Source organism: Juglans microcarpa x Juglans regia, chromosome 4S (assembly GCF_004785595.1).
Source record: "Juglans microcarpa x Juglans regia isolate MS1-56 chromosome 4S, Jm3101_v1.0, whole genome shotgun sequence".
Classification (NCBI taxonomy): domain Eukaryota; kingdom Viridiplantae; phylum Streptophyta; class Magnoliopsida; order Fagales; family Juglandaceae; genus Juglans; species Juglans microcarpa x Juglans regia.
In genome coordinates, this window is record NC_054601.1 from 89,658 (window position 1) to 108,883 (window position 19,226).

The window sequence follows — 19,226 nt, forward strand, 5'->3', positions numbered from 1 at the left end:
AAATCATGGTAAATAATCTGGAAAACAAATTGATCAATAATTATAAACTGAATTCTCCTACCCTCTAAGTTGTTAATTTGTTATCATTGTATGTAGATAGTTAATTTTCTACATAAAAAGACTTTAATTCAGACATTTCTTTAGAAAGAAAAAACACAAAAAAGACTCAATTTCTCAGATGGTGACAAATGACAACAAATCAAAGTGCACAAAATTTGGTATATTCTATGTAGTAACAAAATTTTGTGTAGTCTATGTGACAATGTTCTAGCCCCCGTGTCCAAGTAAATATTGAGGTAATGAGTAGAGTTTGTTTGAATGTGATTTTAACTTGTGGCTCTTTGAAGCCTTTCATCAAACAACTTTCATACGTCTCTCATTTCCATTTTTGCAGCTGCCATTCACAATTCTACCGAATCCTTATTACATCACAATACTCACAGAATCAATTACAACAGGTTTCTATCAAAATCATAAACATAGTTTCAAACAAACAAGAACAAATTGTTGAACTGGAAATTAGTTTTTCAAACACAGTTTCTAAGACTCACTGCCATTAGTTTTACAACAGCTGCCATTAGTTTTTGAACTGGAAATTCCACACCTGCAACTACGACGACTTACAGTGGAAAGGAGGGAGGGAGAGAGAGAGAGAGAGAGAGAGAGAGAGAGGGTGACTTACAAACATGGTGGAGGGATCGCGTGGATAGGAATCCAAGAAAGGGAGTGGGTTTCGGTCGACAAGGAATCTGAGATCGAAAGTGGGTTTCGGTTGACGAAGAATCCAAGATCGGCAGTGGGGAACGGAGTTGACGATGGCCCCTACTCCTTGAAGGCTTTCTTGGGAGGGAGGGAAGGAGAGAGAGAGAGAGAGAGAGAGAGAGAGAGAGAGAGAGAGAGAGAGAGAGAGAGAGAAGGGGGGAATGAACACCATAGTCGTACGAAAGAGGGAATTTTTTTTTCAAATCCTATGTAGTGTTGTCTACCCATGTTTTCATGTGGCTTCTATGTGGCATGTGCTCATTTGACTCCATTGATAAGATCATTTGACTCCATTGATAAGAGAATAACGGATGTTCCTCTAGGAAGGTTTTCTCTCCTAGTATTTATCCATCAGGCTATGTAGATCATGATGTGTCTGTTTTGTCATCTTGTTCTCCTGAGGCATTTTACCCGCACCAGCGTTGTGAGCCTCCATTTCCACCTTGACGTGTCCTCTCTTGATGGCCTATTCTTTGCCTTGAGAACCTCATTCTCCTTTTGTAACGACTCGACCTCGGTAGTGAGCCTCCTCACTACTTCTTCCATTTTCGCAAGCTTTCCTTCCATCTTTCGCGACGTCTCTTCCTGATCTCTAGTTGCCTGAGATTGAGTGGTGATGAACATGTGAAAATCACGCTGATTTCAAAATAGCTAGATCCCATAGACGACACCAACTGTTAAGGATGTGTTTTACCGCTACGCACTCCCGATCTCTTGCAATCAAAGAATAAGATGACTTGGGGGGTTGAATGGGGCTCATCTGATGCCTAAGTCAGTAACGATATCAATCTTCTTAGAGCCAATTATTTGAGAGAGCTTCGTTAGCGTACTTGGATCCTTTAAATAAAGAACTTGCCTTTTTAAGATCACCTAGACTAACTGTTTTGCCCCCCATTTGAAATTTGAATCTCAGGGCCTTCGGGCTATTCATTTCTTTTGAATGAGTAAATATCCTAATGGTCTCAGGATAAGCAGGCAGACATTCCTGTCTCTAACAATCTGACCTGAGCTCTATTGGGCTAGAGGAGTTTGAGGATTGAATGACTTGTTGGTTTTTCATGACCCAGGCCCAGGGAGACACCTCGCGAGCTCTTATGGTGGTATTAAAGCCCTTCAAGCCTCATCGACCATCTTTTCTAAGGTGGATAAATCTATCCTATAAAATGTGGTTCGCAAAAAATTGTTAAGGGATGATCCATGTGACGCCCCTTAGTAGGGAAGTGATGTTTTCTTGTTGGATTTTATTATTTTATTATTTATCATTTGTAATATTTAATTTTTTTTATTTTAAATATAAATAATGATATTAGAAATAGAAATGTTCTAACTATCGATTTTGTATAATTGAAAATGAAAATTTATTTGAATATTTAAAAACAAGTAAAATAATAGATAATGATGATGAAGGAAAATGGAAGGGTAATCGTGTACTTTAATAAACCTTGCAATCCGTTATCTAGTAGCTCAAAACTGAAACTGTTATCCTCTTTGCCCTTGTCTGCGTAAAGATCGACTTCTTTGGTTTCAGTCCAGACAGAACAAAACTTTTTTCAGGTCACCTTTCTTTCTTATGTCTTAGAAACAGGAAAATTAGAGGTGGGTTCCTGGATTTATATGCAATCGCTCGGTTGGTACGTAATCTGCACTCTTTGTTGCTGTACTTTGTTCGGTTCTTCGTAATGCCTTACATAGAGAACCTTTGGTCAGTGTTGGTCTTGAACCATGAGCGCAACATTGGAGCTTAAAGAATCTCCTCCAAAAAAGAATGATGTTTTTTCATGAGTGGGTTGGGAATGAGGGTTTCGCTCGTCTTATGAGCACAACGGGGATTGCCTTATTGCTTTTCTTGAGAAAATGAAAAATGTGGGCTTATATTCATGTTCTTAATGAGCTCTTCGATGGTCTTATGCCACAACTTGATTTGTGCTAATCGCGGAGTGCGTCGGGAATCGTTTTCTTTACACGACTCATCGAATTTTGTGGCTCAGCTGGGTGGGAAGCGAAGGTGGGTTAGAGGGCTTATTCCGAATGCCAAGAAGAATAGCCGCCTTTCAAGGGAAAGGAGATGGTGGCAGAAGTTCTTTTTTGATGACGATGGCAATTGGCTTGGTTTGAAGGATGATGACATGCTCGAGGACGTATTGGAGGGCTCGAGTGATGAAGGTTTGTCGGAAGGAGACAAGTTTGAGGCGTGGAAGAGAAGAGCCGAGACGATCATAGAGTTGAGGGAAGCACAAGAGGATATAATGAACGAGGAGAACCGGGGGTGGGAGGATTGGCTTGTGGATGGGACAAATCATGTTAACGGCTCTTCTTGGAATCGAGATTGGGATAATGGAGTTGGGGAGTCGAGAGAAGATGTGCTGGGTGACTCCAGGGAGATGGCCCAAGAAAGGGGGTTGGTTGACTCTGTCAGGAATTTGGTTCTTGGAAGGGAAGATGATGATATGCTCTATGAAGATCGCGTATTTCAGTATGCCTCACTGAATTCGGTAAGTACATGTAGGAAACTTTGCAGCTATATGTTATAATTGTTAAATCAGTTTAATACATTCATATACAGTGCCAGTCTATGTGACTATGCACTTATTTGATTGTTTTTGGGTTTCTAGTAGATACATTCTCAATGCCTAGAGAATACCGGTTACATATCAACTTGCTGAGATGTCAAATGGATGACATCCTGCCAATGCAACGTGATTCTTTCTGCAGGTCTTGAAATCTCATGCAAATCAACCAATCAATAACTTAATACACATTGAACACAAAAATACCTTGAATTTGCTTGATTGAATGAGGTCTTTCTATGTGCATCCATCACATTCTTGGCAGTGAAATGCACTTCGAGAGCTCATAATACCTACAACCTAAGAGTACAAATCTTGGTGAAAAAAAGCAGAGAGAGAGAGAGAGAGAGAGAGAGAAAGAGGGTCTTTCTATGTGCATTCATTGCATTCTCGGCTGTGAAATGCACTTTGAGAGCTCATAATACCTACAACTTAAGAGTACAAATCTTGGGAAAAAAAGCAGAGAGAGAGAGAGAGAGAGAGAGAGAGAGAGAGAGAGGGAAGGAGGGAGGGAGGGAGGGACCTTCAAGCTTCAAATCAATTATGCTGGGGCATTGTTCTTGGTTTCCAAGTGGTACTTACTAAAAAATACAACTATGGGAGGTTATCCTTGTAGGCGTGTCATAAGCTTTGTTGTTCTGTCTACATCTGTTATAGTGGTTCATACAACATCAACAAATGCCTCCTAGAGAGTGTGAGTAAATGAAGTTGGAAATGAAAATTATTACATAAAGAAGTTACTGTTTTTTCTTTTTTTTTTTAAAGTGGGCTACTGAATCAGCAAAGAGTTTTTTTAAATAGTTTTTTTTTTTTTTTTTTTTTTTTCTCTCTCTTTTCCCTTTCTTTGTTTGGGGGGTGGGGTGGGGGGAAGGGGTCTGGAGTGATGAAGAGAATTCGGGGAAGAGGGAATTGTTCAATGCTCTTGCTCATTCTGACTATGGTTAACTTATTCTCTCATGGACTAGCCATTTAAGGAAGGGGAATTTGTGAACTTTCTTTATTAACATAAATTCTTTCAATTTGATCGTCCCCGGTTTTGGTGTTTCAGATATCTGTGGAGTATCTGATGCTTGAGTGTTCTGTAATGGGTATAAAATCATTGGGATGGACACGTAATCAATTTTGAAAAGGGAGGAACATATTTAAGAACTTCACATCCAATCCTCATTTTGGATTTCAGATGTTGGAAAATTCCAATATGAATGCCGGTCTTTCAAGATCGTTATTGTTGTAGTCTAATTGAGGAAATCTCTGCTCCAAAAGCTTTACTTAAGCAGTTTGGTATTTTGTGTTGCTTATGTCCACTAGAGAGTTTAACAATTTGGATAATTGAATATTGACAACTACTTATCAAAAGATTTTTTTGACAATTATATAGAATCATATTTCTTCCTTTGTGACAACATGCAGAATTACCAGAGATAAAATTAATTTAATTATTTACTTATAAAAAATGAATTCATCTATTTCATGCTCAGTCAGCCCTATAATGGTCCCTACAGCAATTTGGATAATTTGATGGCTTATATTGGTTTTTTATCAGTAAATAGGAACTGTATTAAAACAGGCGAAGCCAAGTACATGGGATTGTTAAACACGACTTCCTATTTTAAGCCGTATTCTTCCTTGTTACAGGCTAAATTTTTGGCTGTGTTGATACTTATACCCTGGGCCTTGAATTTTGTGGTGCACGACTATGTTCTCATGCCTTTTCTGGACAGGTAAGTTCTGAGGCACAATGATTTTAGCTTGGGTATTTGCCTTTAATGGTTAAAAAAATATGATTACTAGATTTTTTTTTTTTTTTGCATAATTCTGTGTTTCAACATTAATTTTCTTTCTTTCTTCTTTCTTTATGTCCTTTTTTAACATTTATTCTTTGCTTGTATTATAAAAGGCCACCCCATGGTGGCTTGCATAGGGTCACCTCCAGGGTGGCTTTCTTTTTTGACGATTTGTTATATTTTTCAAATACAATGTGTATGCTATTATAAAAAATTTATTCACTTTTTTAAAATGTTAATTTAGTATTTTTAAATAAGGTCCTCATGTGGCAATTCCATAGATTGTTTTTTGATAAGATAAAATTTTATTAAAACAAGTAAAGAGGCATTGCCCAAGTACATAGGTAGTATACAAAAGAGAATCCTATTTTAAGTTTGGAATTAGAAGTGATACATGAAATTCATGAAGACTATTGATGGTTGCTCTCAAGTGGATGCGGTTTGGATTAGGTTATTCTCATGTAGACTCCCTATGTACTTGGGCTTTGCCTACTTTTATGAATAAAATTTCTTGATTATCTATAAAAAAAATGGATGCGGTTTGGAAGATGGTTCCTGTGTGTCTTATGTGGTGTATTCAGATGGAAAGGAATGAGTGGTGTTTCAATGATAAGGAGCGTACTTCGGAGGAACTTCGGAAATCTTTTGTGCACTCTTTATTTCTTTGGTTTTCTGCTTTAGTGATTAATGGAGCTTGTGCTCATGATTTTCTGCTTCCTAAAATGTATTTAGGTATTCACTTTTGTATACTTCCTGTGTACATGGGCATTGCCTATTTCCTTCATATTAATAAAATTTCCTTTCTTACTTATTAAAAGAAAAAAAAAAAAAAAGATATGAAGACTAGATCCATTGAGTACAGTGACAGAAGCCCAAAGAAACAAGGTATGAGAAAAGAAACTTCTAAGCTCATCAAACGAGTGCTCCCTATCATCAAATCTCCAATCATTCATTTCAAGCCAAATGCACCACATGAGGCGTAAAAGAGTCATTCTTCATATAGTCGGAAAATGTAGGTTACCCTGAAGGCCTTTCCAACATGCAAAAAGACCGACCACCCTCCTAGGCATCACCCATCTGAGTTCAGTTCTGCTAAAAATCTCATCCCATAGCCCCCTTGCCACCTCACAATGAAGTAATAAATGATCACAAATTGTCATGTGTCTTCGGCTAACATTGATGGACATAAAAATTAACTTAGGGACCTCTTCTTAATTAACTCATACCACTAGAGATTATTTCTAAAAGAAGTGGTACAGGGTTTGAATCCTAAATATCCCTATAGCATAGTAGGTGTTTGACCAAAATTCGCTTTTATTTTTTTGATTGGTAAATACAAATATTTTATTAAAGAAAGGCAAAGCCAAGTACACAGGACGTATACAAGAGCAACACCTAGACGTGGGTGTCTAAAGACACAAGGAAGTCATGTATGCTCATGCCGTTAAAGTCTATTACAATTGACCAATGCAATAAAGTTTGAAGGAAAAAAGTTCTAAGCTCGTCCATTGTCAGTTCACGATCCTCAAAGCTACAACCATTCCTCTCCATCCAAATGCACCACCATAGATAGATTGGAATCATCTTCCACATAGCTGCAATTTGAGAATTACCTCAGAGGCCTTGCCGCTGGCCAAAAATTCAACAACCCTTATTGGCATCACCCAAAGTAGCCCCGCTCTAGCAAATATATCATTCCACAAACTCAAAGCCACGTCACAATGCGATAATAGGTGATCCACAGACCCTTCCTCCCCCCCCCCCCCAACTCTTCTTGCACATATAACACCAATCCAACACAAGAGTCGGTGTTTTTTTAGATTGTCTAAGGTGAGAATCTTCCCTAATGAAGCTGTCCATACAAAAAAAAAAAAAAAAAAGCTTTTAGAGGGGCCTTAGTCTTCCAAATGTTCTTCCATGGGAATGCTCTTGTAGCATGTTTCATTAGGGATGTATAGTACAACCGGACGGTAAATCTTCCCTTCTTGGACGATGACCACATCATCGTATCAGCTCCTCCATTCACTCTATAGTTATACACAAGATGGAAGAAATCTACAAATGTGTCAATTTCCTAGTCTTGTGCAGCTCTAATGAAAATGATATTCCATTGAGGAGAGCTACTAGATAGATCCATGAGTTCTGCGATTGTAGCCCCCTGTCATCGTGCAATGCCGTATAAAGTTGGGTAGGCTTCCTTAAGAATTCGGTCTCCACACCAAAGGTCATTCCAGAATTTAATTCTGGATCCATCCCCAGCTGCAAAGTGTGTATATTGCTGAAAGTTGGTCCAACCTCTTCTTATGTTTTTCCAAAGCCCCACCCCATGTGGTCTGGTCACCTTGTTCGAGCACCCTCCTCCCCACAATCTACCATACTTTAGCTCTATACCTCTCCACAACGCTCCCCTTTCATTGTGATATCTCCACAACCATTTACCTAATAAAGCTTTATTGAAAAACAATAAGTTCCAAATTCCCAGCCTGCCTTCACGTATTGGGGTACAAACTGTATCTCAATTCACCAAGTGAAACTTGAATTCTTCATCTATTCCCCCCCAATAGGAAATCTCATTGCAAATTCTCTAGCCGGTAAGCCACCTTGCTTGGTATTGGAAATAGAGATAAAAAGTTCGTAGGCAAGTTGGATGGAGTACTTTTTATCAATGTAACTCTACCACCTTTAGACAAATAAATCCTCTTCCAACTCGCTAGCTTCCGTTCCATTTTTTCCAACACCCCGTCCTAGATAGACTGTGATTTAAAGGAAGCACCCAAGGGAAGACCGAGATACTTCATTGGCAAGGTGGAGACTTTACACCCCAGAATATTGGCATAGTTCAAGACATTGGGAACATTTCCAACTGGAACTAATTCTGACTTGGCGAGGTTCACTTTCAATCCCGATACCGCTTAAAAAAAAAGTAGTAAAGCCCACAAAGCTTGAATATGATTGTGATTAGCACAATAGAATATAAGAGTATCATTTGCAAATAAGAGGTGGGTCATCTCCAGTGTGCCGATTCTTGCATTCCCTACTACAAAGCTAGATAAATATCCACCTCCCACAAGACCTACGATCATTTTACTAAAAGCTTCCATAATGAAAACAAATAGTAATGGAGATAAGGGATCACCTTGCCTTAGTCCCCCCTCAAGCTTCTGAAGAAGCCCATTGGAGTACCATTCACCAAAATGGAAAAATGTACAGTGGATATGCAAAATTTGATCCAAGTGCACCATCTCACTCCAATTCCACACCTCTCAAGCATATGTAACAAAAAGTTCTAGTTTACTCGATCATAAGTCTTCTCCATGTCAATTTTGCATAGTAACCTTGGAGCGCCTTACTTGAAACGACTATCCAAACATTCATTGACAATGAGAACAGAGTCAAGAATTTGTCATCCTCGTATGAAGGCATTCTGGGGCTTGGAAATGATATTCTCCAATACCGTACTCAATCGATTAGCCAATACCTTTGAAAGGATTTTGTACATTCTGCTCACCAAGCTTATCGGGCGATAATCCTTAATCTCTACCACCCCCAACTTCTTTGGAATAAGAGCAATGAAAGTAGCATTAAGACTTTTTTCGAAACTACCTTGTTCATGGAACTTGTGGAAGAAGCTCATGATGTCATCTTTAACTACTTCCCAACATGCCTTAAAAAAAGCAGTAGTGAACCCATCCGGACCTGGAGCTGTATCATTTGCCATACTTCACACTACCTTGCAAATCTCCACCTCCTCAAATGGCCTCCCTAGCCACACTACCTTGCAAATCTCCACCTCCTCAAATGGCCTCCCTAGCCAACTTACTTCTTGATGATCAATTGACTAAAAAATAAGGCCATCCAAACATGGTCTCCAAGAAAATTGTTCATAGAAGTTAGTAATATGGTCTGTAATCTCAGAAAAGTTTGAAGTAGTCCTTCCATTTACTAATGGTGACTCAGTGACATTGACATTGTGGCTTCTATGCGAATTAGCCATGTGATGGAAGAACTTGGTGCTTTTATCCCCTTCTTTTAGCCATAAAGCCCTTGATTTTTGTCTCCAAGAGATCTCTTTTATTAATGCCATCCTTTCAATATATTATGATATTTGCTTTTTGTGAGTCTTTTATTCTTTTGAGAGACCCCTCTCCTCCTCCACTTCATCTAAACCATGTAGTTCATTGAAAAGGGTCTTTTTTCGGTGTTTCACATTCCCAAATATCTGCTTATTCCACTTCTTCAGATCTTCCTTCTTCCTTGAGAGCCTTCAGCATATATGCCAACACGTAACTAGGATTGCCCTGTATAAGATAGGATGACCACCATTGTCTAACTCTCTCAACAAATCTTTCTGATTTCAACCACATGTTCTCAAATTTAAAATATCTTTTACCTCCCTGGATGCCTCCACAATCCATGAGAATGGGAAAATGATCCGAACATAATCTTGGAAGCCGTTTCTACATTAGATTCGGAAAATGTGCTTCCTTGTTGAGCAAAATTAGGAATCTATCAAGTCTTGACCAAGCTGGATGTTCTCTATTACTGGACCATGTGAAAGTGCCACTAACTAGAGGGATGTCCAGAAGATCTTGTTTGTACATAAAGTCAGAAAAATCTTTCATTGCTGAACTGCAGCTAAGACCTCCTACTCGTTCGCTTGGGAGGCGTGTGACGCTAAAATTGCCCCCAATGCACCAAGGAGCCAATTCCCACCAGCCTCTTCTCCTGGTATTAGAGTTAGGACCATAAACACAGGTAAAAGACCATTGAAAGCTATCTTCCACATTCTTGAAAGAAACAACCACCGGATATTCCCCCATACACTCATCCGTCTTTTCCACCACCCTTTTATCCCACATTACCAATATGCCTCCTGAAGCCCCCTTAGATGGCAAATATGACCATCCAATTTTGTCTATTGTAAGCATACAACATCCACTTTCCAGCCACGAAGCTGATTTTTTATTTCAGTACGTTTCTCTAGTTTGTTCAGTCCCCTAACATTCCACGTGACTATTTTGAGCTTCATAAAACCACCGAATTTGCCCTACCCTTCGTCCCACCATGACTCGCACTTCCTTCGTATTTTTTCGAACAAGTAAAGTCGCTTTAATTCCCTTTCCCTTTTCTTGGCTGAGTGGCAGTTCATGGCTGAATTAGGCTGGTCCAACTTCAATCGCAGCAAGTAGGGGCAGAAACTGATCTTCAAAACCAGTACATGGGAGTCCTACACACAGTTGAATCTCCTTGGCTTTAAGTAAAACCCAATCTGATGCTAGAGTCTTGTCCATCAACGGGGGCATTAAATTCAAGGGAATGGGCTCATCACAATGACCTTCCACTTCACTTTCCTTACCCTCTGCTACCTCCACCTCCTTAATACCGTGTTCAGAAACTCTGGGTGTGAATATTACCAAGGTGCCAGCATTAGTTTGGGTGTCCTGAGCTCCCCACTTCTCAAAACTACCCTTCATTGTCATTTCATGTTCTATTTGAGGTTCCCGTGTAGATATATCAACAATAGGACTTCCCTCTATGATAGAAAATGTCACTAGTTCATTATGGCCCTCTTTTCATGGCCACAATGAGCATCCTTAGCTTCTACCTCCGTTAGTGGTGGCGTCTTCGGTAAAGCAACGATCAGAGGCCCTGGTAGGAACCCATGTTTTGTGGCCCATGGTCAAGCCACTAGCCAAGTCAAGACAAGGTTGGACAACCCCAAAACAGCCCCACGGGCATGCCATGGGGCCTGCCTTGACATGCCCAGGATGCCTAAGGAGGTTGGTGACCGAACCAGCCCATTCAGCATGGCCAGCATGCGCAGCCCAGCGCGCCCAACATGCATGCCGCATGCGCGCCTCACGTGTGCACGCCTCACCAGCGCCCCCCGCGCACACCCAGGGCCCCAGCGCCCAGGCCCCTGCCTGGGCCATGCCAGTGCCCAGACCAGCCCAGGGCACTGTCAGCCACATGCCAACAGCCAGCCTAGCCCACCCATGGGCTCATGCATGCCATGGGTCAACTTGGCCCATGCCAACTATGTTATTTTTTATTATTAATTTTTATTTAATTAATTATTTTTCAAGGGACCTATTGGGGGTTTTCAACTTGTAATCCTTATAAATAGGACCCTTAGTCTTTGTATTCATATCTTTTGGCAAATTTCCTAGTGGGTAGACTATTTTGTTCTTGAGATCATATTTCGGTGCTAAAGCACTTGAGCTTTTTGGGTGCAATTCGTGAATATGTGTGGTTCAATCTATCTATCTTATTCTTGCAACTTGGTGCAATTCGTGAATCCAAGTTGTGTTTATCAATATATGAGGTTTATTCAATTCTTGTACAATTCGTGAATCAAGTTTTGAATTATCTTGTTTGTTCTTTGGTTCATTCAAGTAGTTAAGTATTATTGCTTTTGCTCTTGAGTGTTCTTCAAAGTGTTCTTGAGTGTTCTTCATTTGTTATTGGTGTTCTTCATATTTTTTGCTCTTCCAATCCATCCAAGCTACCAAAGTCGACCAAAACATTGTTTGTCACTTTCCATATTTGATTTGCCTCTTCAAACCCTAGCCTAGCCGAAACACACTTCCCCCCTTGGTGCAAAGTCCAATTCGGCTACTACTTGCCTTATTTGGACTTGACCTAGCCGTCCACTCCACTTGCCAAACTAGTGTTCCTATAATTTAGGAACCCTAGTTGACCCAAACATTTCACCATACTCGGCCAAGTCCTTTCCAAATTGAGTTCCTAGATTTTAGGAACAATTTCCTAGAATCACTCTCTAGCCTTGTTTGGACAACTCTAGCCGACCACATCCTTAACCCAACTCCAAAACCCTAAATACAAACCCTAGCCATCCATCAAGAGTCCTATTTGGCAACTTCCTTAATTCAAGGAAAGTTGACTCAATCCAATCCAATCCCATAATTCTAGGAACTTCTCTAGAATCACTCCATCCCTCCAATCACTCATCCAATTCCTTAAATCACTATTCTTACAATCACTCCAAGTCAACTATTGACTTGTCATCTTAATTCAAATTCCAATTTCCCTCTTCAATCAAAGATTCCTTCTATCTTTCAAACTTACCATATCCATTCCTAAGCCAACCAAACCCTAGCCTCACTCTTCCATCTCATTCCCAAACCCTACCATCATCCTAAGCTCAAACCCTAAGCCATCTCTTGCTAATCTCGAAATCTACCCTAGCCACCCAACAAAACCCTAGCTACACTACACAATACCTACCCTAATCACCATCCAAGTGGCCCAAACATCAAGGGTAAACCTTAGGCCATTCCCATTGCATCAAACACCCATAATCCTAAGCCAATCTTCCAAGACCACGCCTACCCTACTTCCACCATAGTCCACGGCAACCCTAGTTGCCTCCAACCGGAACCCTAACCTCATCTCATCCATTCAACCATAGCCTCCATCATTTTGGCACTTCACTCAAGAACAAGTCTAGGCACCCACATTGATTTGCCTTAGCCTAAACACTTAGCCTACCCAAGTACATCATCATTCCATCACTCAAATACCATCATTTTGTGGAAGGCCAAGCAAGTTGACAAGGTCACTCGGTCGTCATCTTCACCAAGGCAAGCTAGTGGACCTTAGTGTTAGGGACAAGACCGGGGTCCCTAACAGGCCCACCCACTACGTCGTCTGCTCTCAACGATGAGTTCTGTGTATTTGTTGGCTCCTTCTGGCTCTGTTCCACTACCCAACGTTCATTCTTGACTTCTTCCTCCATCAGCCTCCGTCAGCGGTGTCAACCTTGGCAAGCCGTCGACCAAAAGCATACCCACTAGGTCTCCTGTTCCCATCAGTTCCTTCTGCCCCTCCTCCATTGACTCCATCAGCGGCCTCAATACCGGCAGCCCATCGCCCTAGGTTCCAACCATGAGGTCGCTTGCTCCCGGGGATGGGTTTTGTGTGGTCGTCGGCCAGTGGTTGGAAGAAGATGGTGCATCTTTGCCGATGGAGTCCATTACGTGAATATAGGAAGTTTGAAGAGAGAGAAAACTTTTATTAATATAAGAGGTTGTGTTGAGGATATGATCTTGTGGGTTCCATCCCAAAAAAGGAAGTTTGAAGTAAGAGTTTTTTATCACACATTGTGACCCATGAGCTTTTCTATCCTGTTGAAGTGCATTTTCCGGAAAGCTCCATTGACGGTGTCGTTTGTTGCATGGACAGCTGCGCTGGGGAAGATTCTAAATACGAATAGTCCGAAAATGAGGAGAATTTAAGTGATGGATTGGTGTTGTATGTGCAAGAGCAAAGTGGAAATGACAGATCTCCTCTTGTTGTATTATGAAGTAGCTAGAACAGTACGGGCCTCGGTCTTCTATCTTTTTTATGTGGATTGGATGGTGCCTCAAAGGGTGGTAGAGTTATTGGGTTGCTAGAGAAGCTAGGATGTAGGCATTGTAGTGTGGAGGATTATTCATCTATGTAATATGGTGTGTGTGTGTGGAACGAACTCACTGCTCAGAACTTTGAAGACGGTGTACACATGGTGTAGTCCCTTTGCACTTTTAATGAAATTAACTAGCTTGAAAAAACCTGTTTGTATTCCATGAACAGGAAAAAAAAATGATTTGGCTATGTAGGAAAGTTTCCAAAATCTGCCTAGTCAACTCTGTTGTATTCTAGGAGATATTGGGTGTAAATGTGTGAATATTCTAGGAGATTTAGTTTCCTTAGAAGTTAGCATTTAATTTATTCTTTCCTACTTTATTCTTTCCTTTTCTCTTCAGCTGTAATAGATATATACTGCCTTGTACCTATATTATGAATTTTTAATGAGAATAATTCCTACAAATTACTCTCTCATTCTAGATGGTATCAAGAGCAAGGTTCCTTTTCTGACTCATCTAAAAACCCTATTCCCTCTGGCGGCTCAAATCTGCCCTAATATCTTGGGTTTTCTTCCTTCTTCATTGCCTTTCTCTTCTGTTGCTGTCAAGCATTTTACCATGGCTGATACTTCAAACCAGAACCAAAACCTACCTATTCTAAACCCTACTCTGTCCAAATCACAAACATACGACTGAATGAGACAAACTTCCTACGCTGGTCACGATCAATCAGGATGTATATTCGAGGGAGAGGGAATGTAGGGTACTTGACTGGTGAAACCAAGGAGCCTGAGAAAACAGACCCATCCTATGCTATATGGGATGCCGAAAATTCCATGGTGATGGTGTGGCTTGTGAATGCTATGAATGAAGAAATTAGTGCGAACTACATGTGCTATTCGACTACAAAGGAGCTCTAGGACAATGATAGTCAGATGTATTTTGACCTTGGAAATTACTCTCAGATATATGAATTGCAGCTGAAAATCAGCAATACTCACCAAGGAGAAGGCAGTGTGACTAGGTATTTCAATGTTCTTAAGGGACTTTGGCAGGATTTAGACTTATTCAATGATTATGAATGGAAAAATTCTAATGATTGCAATCATAATAAGAAGATTGTGGAGAATGCCAGAATTTTTAAATTCTTGGCTAGACTTAATGATGAATTTGACGAAGTTAGGGGAAGGATTCTAGGGAGACAGCGATTACCTCCACTTGGAGAGGTATTTTCTGAGGTGCAAAGAGAAGATTGTCATCGGAATGTCATGATGAAAAAAAAAAGAGGCTGAAACTATGGAGAACTCTGCATTAGTTGTTGCCAACCCTGCTCCTTATTGTGCTACTAGCACAGATCTGTCCACTGCCAATATTTTTGCACAGCGGCCCTATTCTAACCAAAGGAGGTTTGAAGATAAGCCTCGGGTATGGTGTGACTATTGCAATAAACCACACCACACTAGAGAGACTTGCTGGAAACTCCATGGAAAGCCTGCAAACTGGAAGAGCAGCAAATCTGGAACCTTTGGCAGCAACTATATAGCCCCTAGAGCCAATGAAGCGAAGGCTAATTTCCTAAGTGCTGAGCAGGTGGATTATCTTCTTCAATTGCTGAAATCCACTCCTACATCCGGTCCTCCTACTGGTTCCTTGGCCCAAACAGGTGATACCCCTAGTACCTTCTCTTGTGGCTTAACTCTTGCACCATGGATTATTAATTCTGGTGCATCTGACCATATGACTAGTACTTCACAATTTTTTCAATCTTATTACCCTTGTCCTGGTAATAAAAAAGTCAGAATTGCAGATGGAAGTTTCTCATCCATTGCAGGAACAGGTTCTGTCCAAATCTCTGACAAAATTGAACTAAAATATGTCCTTCATGTTCCTAAACTTGCTTGTAGTTTGCTATCTATTAGTAAACTTTCACGGGATTCTAACTGCAGTGTCATATTCTTTGATTCCCATTGTGAATCTCAATACCAATTCTCGAGGAGGATGATTGGCAGTGCTAGGATGATTGATGGACTCTATTATTTTGATGAGACCCTATTTAACATTAAACAAGCTCAGGGTTTGGTAGTAGTAGTAGTACTAGTTCAATGCCTGTATGAGAACAAATTATGCCTTGGCATCTTAGACTTGGACATCATAGTTTTCTCTATCTAAAGTATTTGTTGCCCAGCTTATTTAAAATTGTTGATTGCAACTTTCTTCATTGTGATACTTGTCATTTATCCAAGAGTCATCGGAATACTTATCAATCAAAAGTTTATTGTGCTTCAAAGCCTTTTTATTTAATTCATAGTGATGTTTGGGGTCCCTCAAAAATCACTATTGCATCTGGAAAAAAATAGTTTGTGACATTTATTGACGATCATACACGGTTGTGTTGGGTGTATTTGATGAGTGATAAATCTGAAGTTGAAAAATTATTCAAGGATTTTTATCATATGGTTGAAAATCAGTTCCAAACACAAATCAATATTCTTAGATGTGATAATGGTACTGAATACTTTAACAAATGTTTAGGAACTTTTTTATCAGCAAATGGTGTTCAACATCAATCTACTTGTCGTGACACCCCACAACAAAATGGTATTGCGGAAAGGAATAATCGTCATTTATTAGAGGTTGCACGTGCTCTAGTGTTTTTTTTGCATGTTCCTAAATATTTATGGGGGTGATGCTATTTTGACTGCCTGTTATCTCATTAATAGGATGCCTACTCGTGTTTTAAAATACATCACTCCTTTAGCCTGCCTAATGGAGCTTTTCCCTACTTGTCGAGTAACATCAGATTTACAACTAAAAGTTTTTGGGTGCACTTTTTTTGTTCATATACCAACCCATCTTCGGTCCAAACTTAACACTAGGGCAGAAAATTGTGTTTTCCTCGGATATGCTCCTAATAAGAGAGGGTTCAAATGTTTTAACCCTATTACAAAGAAAACTCACATCAGTATGGATGTCTTTTTCTTTGAAAAACAGCCTTACTTTAGACATAACTATTTTTAGGGGGAGAAAGAGAAAAGTGAAGATAAATTCTGTCAAACTTCTAATCTTTTCCCTAATGTTTTCATTGACATTGACATGAACATCCATACTCCTTTAAAAGGTCAGGAAACAGAAAATTTATCTAGTGAAAATAATGGAATTCCTAGTCTACCTGTACAAGGCATAAGTGATTCACAGCTAGGAGGAGAAATACTACCAGACATTACCTCATCTGAACTTCGTGTTTATACTAGAAGAAGAGATCGTCACAATAATAGAAATCCTTCTTCCAATCCAGAGCAAAGCCAATCATCATCACCTCTACAAGTTGGTCTTTCCAATACACCAAGTAACTCTTCCATTCTTGCTCCTTTTAAAGACATTTCTGCTGATCTAGACTTACCTATAGCCATTAGGAAAGGAGTTAGAACCTGCACCACACATCCTATTGCCAAACATCTATCCTATCATAGACTTTTTGATACTCATAAGGCTTTACATCCAATATTTCTCACTTGTTTATTTCAAGAACCATTCAGGAAGCCTTGGATCACCCGGAATGGAGATTGACTGTTAAAGAAGAGATGAATGCACTAATTGCTAATGGCACTTGGGAAATTGGTAATCTACCAAAGGGGAAGAAGATTGTGGGTTGTAAATTGGTATTTACAGTCAAATTCAAGGCTGATGGTAGTGTAGAAAGGTACAAAGCAAGACTTGTGGCAAAGGAGTTCACTCAAACATATGGAATTGACTACCAGGAAACTTTTGCTCTTGTAGCCAAGATGAACTCAATCCGTGTGTTACTATCCCTAGCAGTCCATTCAAACTAGCCCTTGTATCAATTAGATGTTAAGAATGCCTTCTTAAATGGAGACCTAGAGGAAGAAGCTTTTATGGATCTACCACCAGGATTTGAAGGCAAAGAAGGCAAGGGGAAGGTGTGCAGATTGAGGAAGTCTTTATATGGACTCAAACAATCTCCTAGAGCTTGGTTTGAACGTTTTGGGAAGGTAATAAAGAGTCACGGCTACTGCCAAGGTCAAGCTGACCACACTATGTTCTATATACACATTGGTGGAGGCAAAGTAGCTGTACTCATTGTCTATGTTGATGATATTATTCAGACAGGAGATGACAACAATGAAATTTGTAGATTAAAGAAGATTCCTGCTCAGGAGTTTGAAATCAAAGACTTAGGTAACTTGAAATATTTTCTTGGCATGGAGTTTGCAAGGTCAAAGAAAGGTATATTTGTTTCCCAACGAAAATATGTTCTTGATTTACTTGGAGAAACAGGTTTATTAGGGTGTAAAGCTGTAGAAACACCTATAGAGCCTAATCTAAGACTCCAACCAGCTAAACCTGAAGAAGTAATCAATAGAGAACAATACCAAAGATAGGTAGGGAAACTCTTGTATCTCTCTCACACACGGCCTGACATAGCCTTTGCAACAAGTGTGGTAAGCCAGTTTATGCACTCACCAGGACCTGAACATTTTGATGTTGTATACAAAATCCTAAGGTACCTAAAGGGGACTCCAGGAAAAGGCTTATTCTTTGGAGGTCATGGGAGTTTACAAGTTGAAATTTACACTGATGCAGATTGGGCTGGAAGTGTCACTGATAGAAAATCAACTTCTGGCTATTGCACATTTGTTGGAGGAAATTTAGTAACATGGCGCAGCAAGAAACAAAATGTGGTGGCAAGGAGTAGTGCAGAGGCTGAGTTTAGGGCTGTTGCTCATGGAATTTGTAAAGCACTGTGGATTAAAAGATTGTTAGAAGAGTTGATAGTTACTAGTTCATTACCAATGAAACTGTTTTGTGATAATAAAGCTGCAATAGCTATTGCTCACAATCCAGTTCTTCATGACAAAACAAAACATGTGGAGGTGGACAAGCATTTTATCAAGGAAAAAATAGATAGTGGGGTAATCTGTTTGCCCTATATTTCTACAGCTGAGCAAGTAGCAGACATACTTACAAAGGGATTGCCTAAGAAACAGTTTGAAAACCTAATCAGCAAGTTGGCTGTGGAAGACATCTTTAAACCAGCTTGAGGGGGAGTGTTGGAAAGTTTCCAAAATCTGCCTAGTCAACTCTGTTGTATTCTAGGAGATATTGGGTGTAAATGTGTGAATATTCTAGGAGATTTAGTTTCCTTAGAAGTTAGCATTTAATTTATTCTTTCCTACTTTATTCTTTCCTTTTCTCTTCAGCTATAATCTATATATACTGCCTTGTACCTATATTATGAATTTTTAATGAGAATAATTCCTACAAATTACTCTCTCATTCTAGAGGCTAAAATTTGTCATAAATTCATATATCAACCAGCTAAAATGGTATTCCAGTCATAGCAATTATGTAGTTAATTCAAATATGAATTTACTTGGAGCAGTTGTGTACTCTCTCTCTCTCTCTCTCTCTCTCTCTCTCCCTCCCTTTTTGGAGTATGGAATTTCAGGGGTCCGAATGTTGTCCACTACATTTAAATGGGTTTGATGTTGAATCATATCATTTTTTTTACTTGCTCTTTTGATCTCTCTCCCTTGCTGTTTTCCATTTCTTCCCTAGTTACTGTAGTGACTGCTGATTCTAGATTTGGTTTAGAATAGTGAATGCTTTTGTTTTAACTAGAGCTAAATATTTCTTAGTAAATCAGTTAAAGCAAGAATTCACTTTGTCTGCCATTACTAGATGAATCTAAATTTTCAAACGATAGATGAGGTAACTCCTATGTT

The 19,226-nt window shown here is 39.7% G+C and overlaps 1 protein-coding gene and 2 long non-coding RNA genes across 8 annotated transcripts in view; 1 reads left to right on the forward strand and 2 right to left on the reverse strand.

Annotated features, from left to right (window-relative positions):
• Nucleotides 1–205: 205 nt before the first annotated feature.
• On the reverse strand, nt 206–880 carry LOC121262719. The gene is made up of 2 exons (XR_005940160.1): nt 683–880; nt 206–394 (listed from the first exon to the last, which is right to left on the reverse strand). It is a non-coding gene; the product is annotated as an uncharacterized LOC121262719 (long non-coding RNA).
• A 1,409-nt stretch (nt 881–2,289) lies between these two features.
• LOC121262581 (chloroplast envelope membrane protein) overlaps nt 2,290–19,226 on the forward strand; it is a 33,602-nt gene continuing 16,665 nt past the window's right edge. For all 6 annotated transcript variants that reach the window (XR_005940131.1, XR_005940132.1, XR_005940133.1 and 3 more), the window contains exons 1-2: nt 2,290–3,254; nt 4,965–5,050. Coding sequence is in view for 3 of the 6 variants with exons in the window: in XM_041165110.1 (XP_041021044.1) it covers nt 2,640–3,254; nt 4,965–5,050 (701 nt within the window). In the remaining 3 variants the exon portion in view is untranslated. The remainder of the gene's footprint in view (nt 3,255–4,964; nt 5,051–19,226) is intronic.
• LOC121262582 lies at nt 13,735–18,784 on the reverse strand. Its single transcript, XR_005940134.1, has 2 exons — nt 18,583–18,784; nt 13,735–13,875 (listed from the first exon to the last, which is right to left on the reverse strand). It is a non-coding gene; the product is annotated as an uncharacterized LOC121262582 (long non-coding RNA).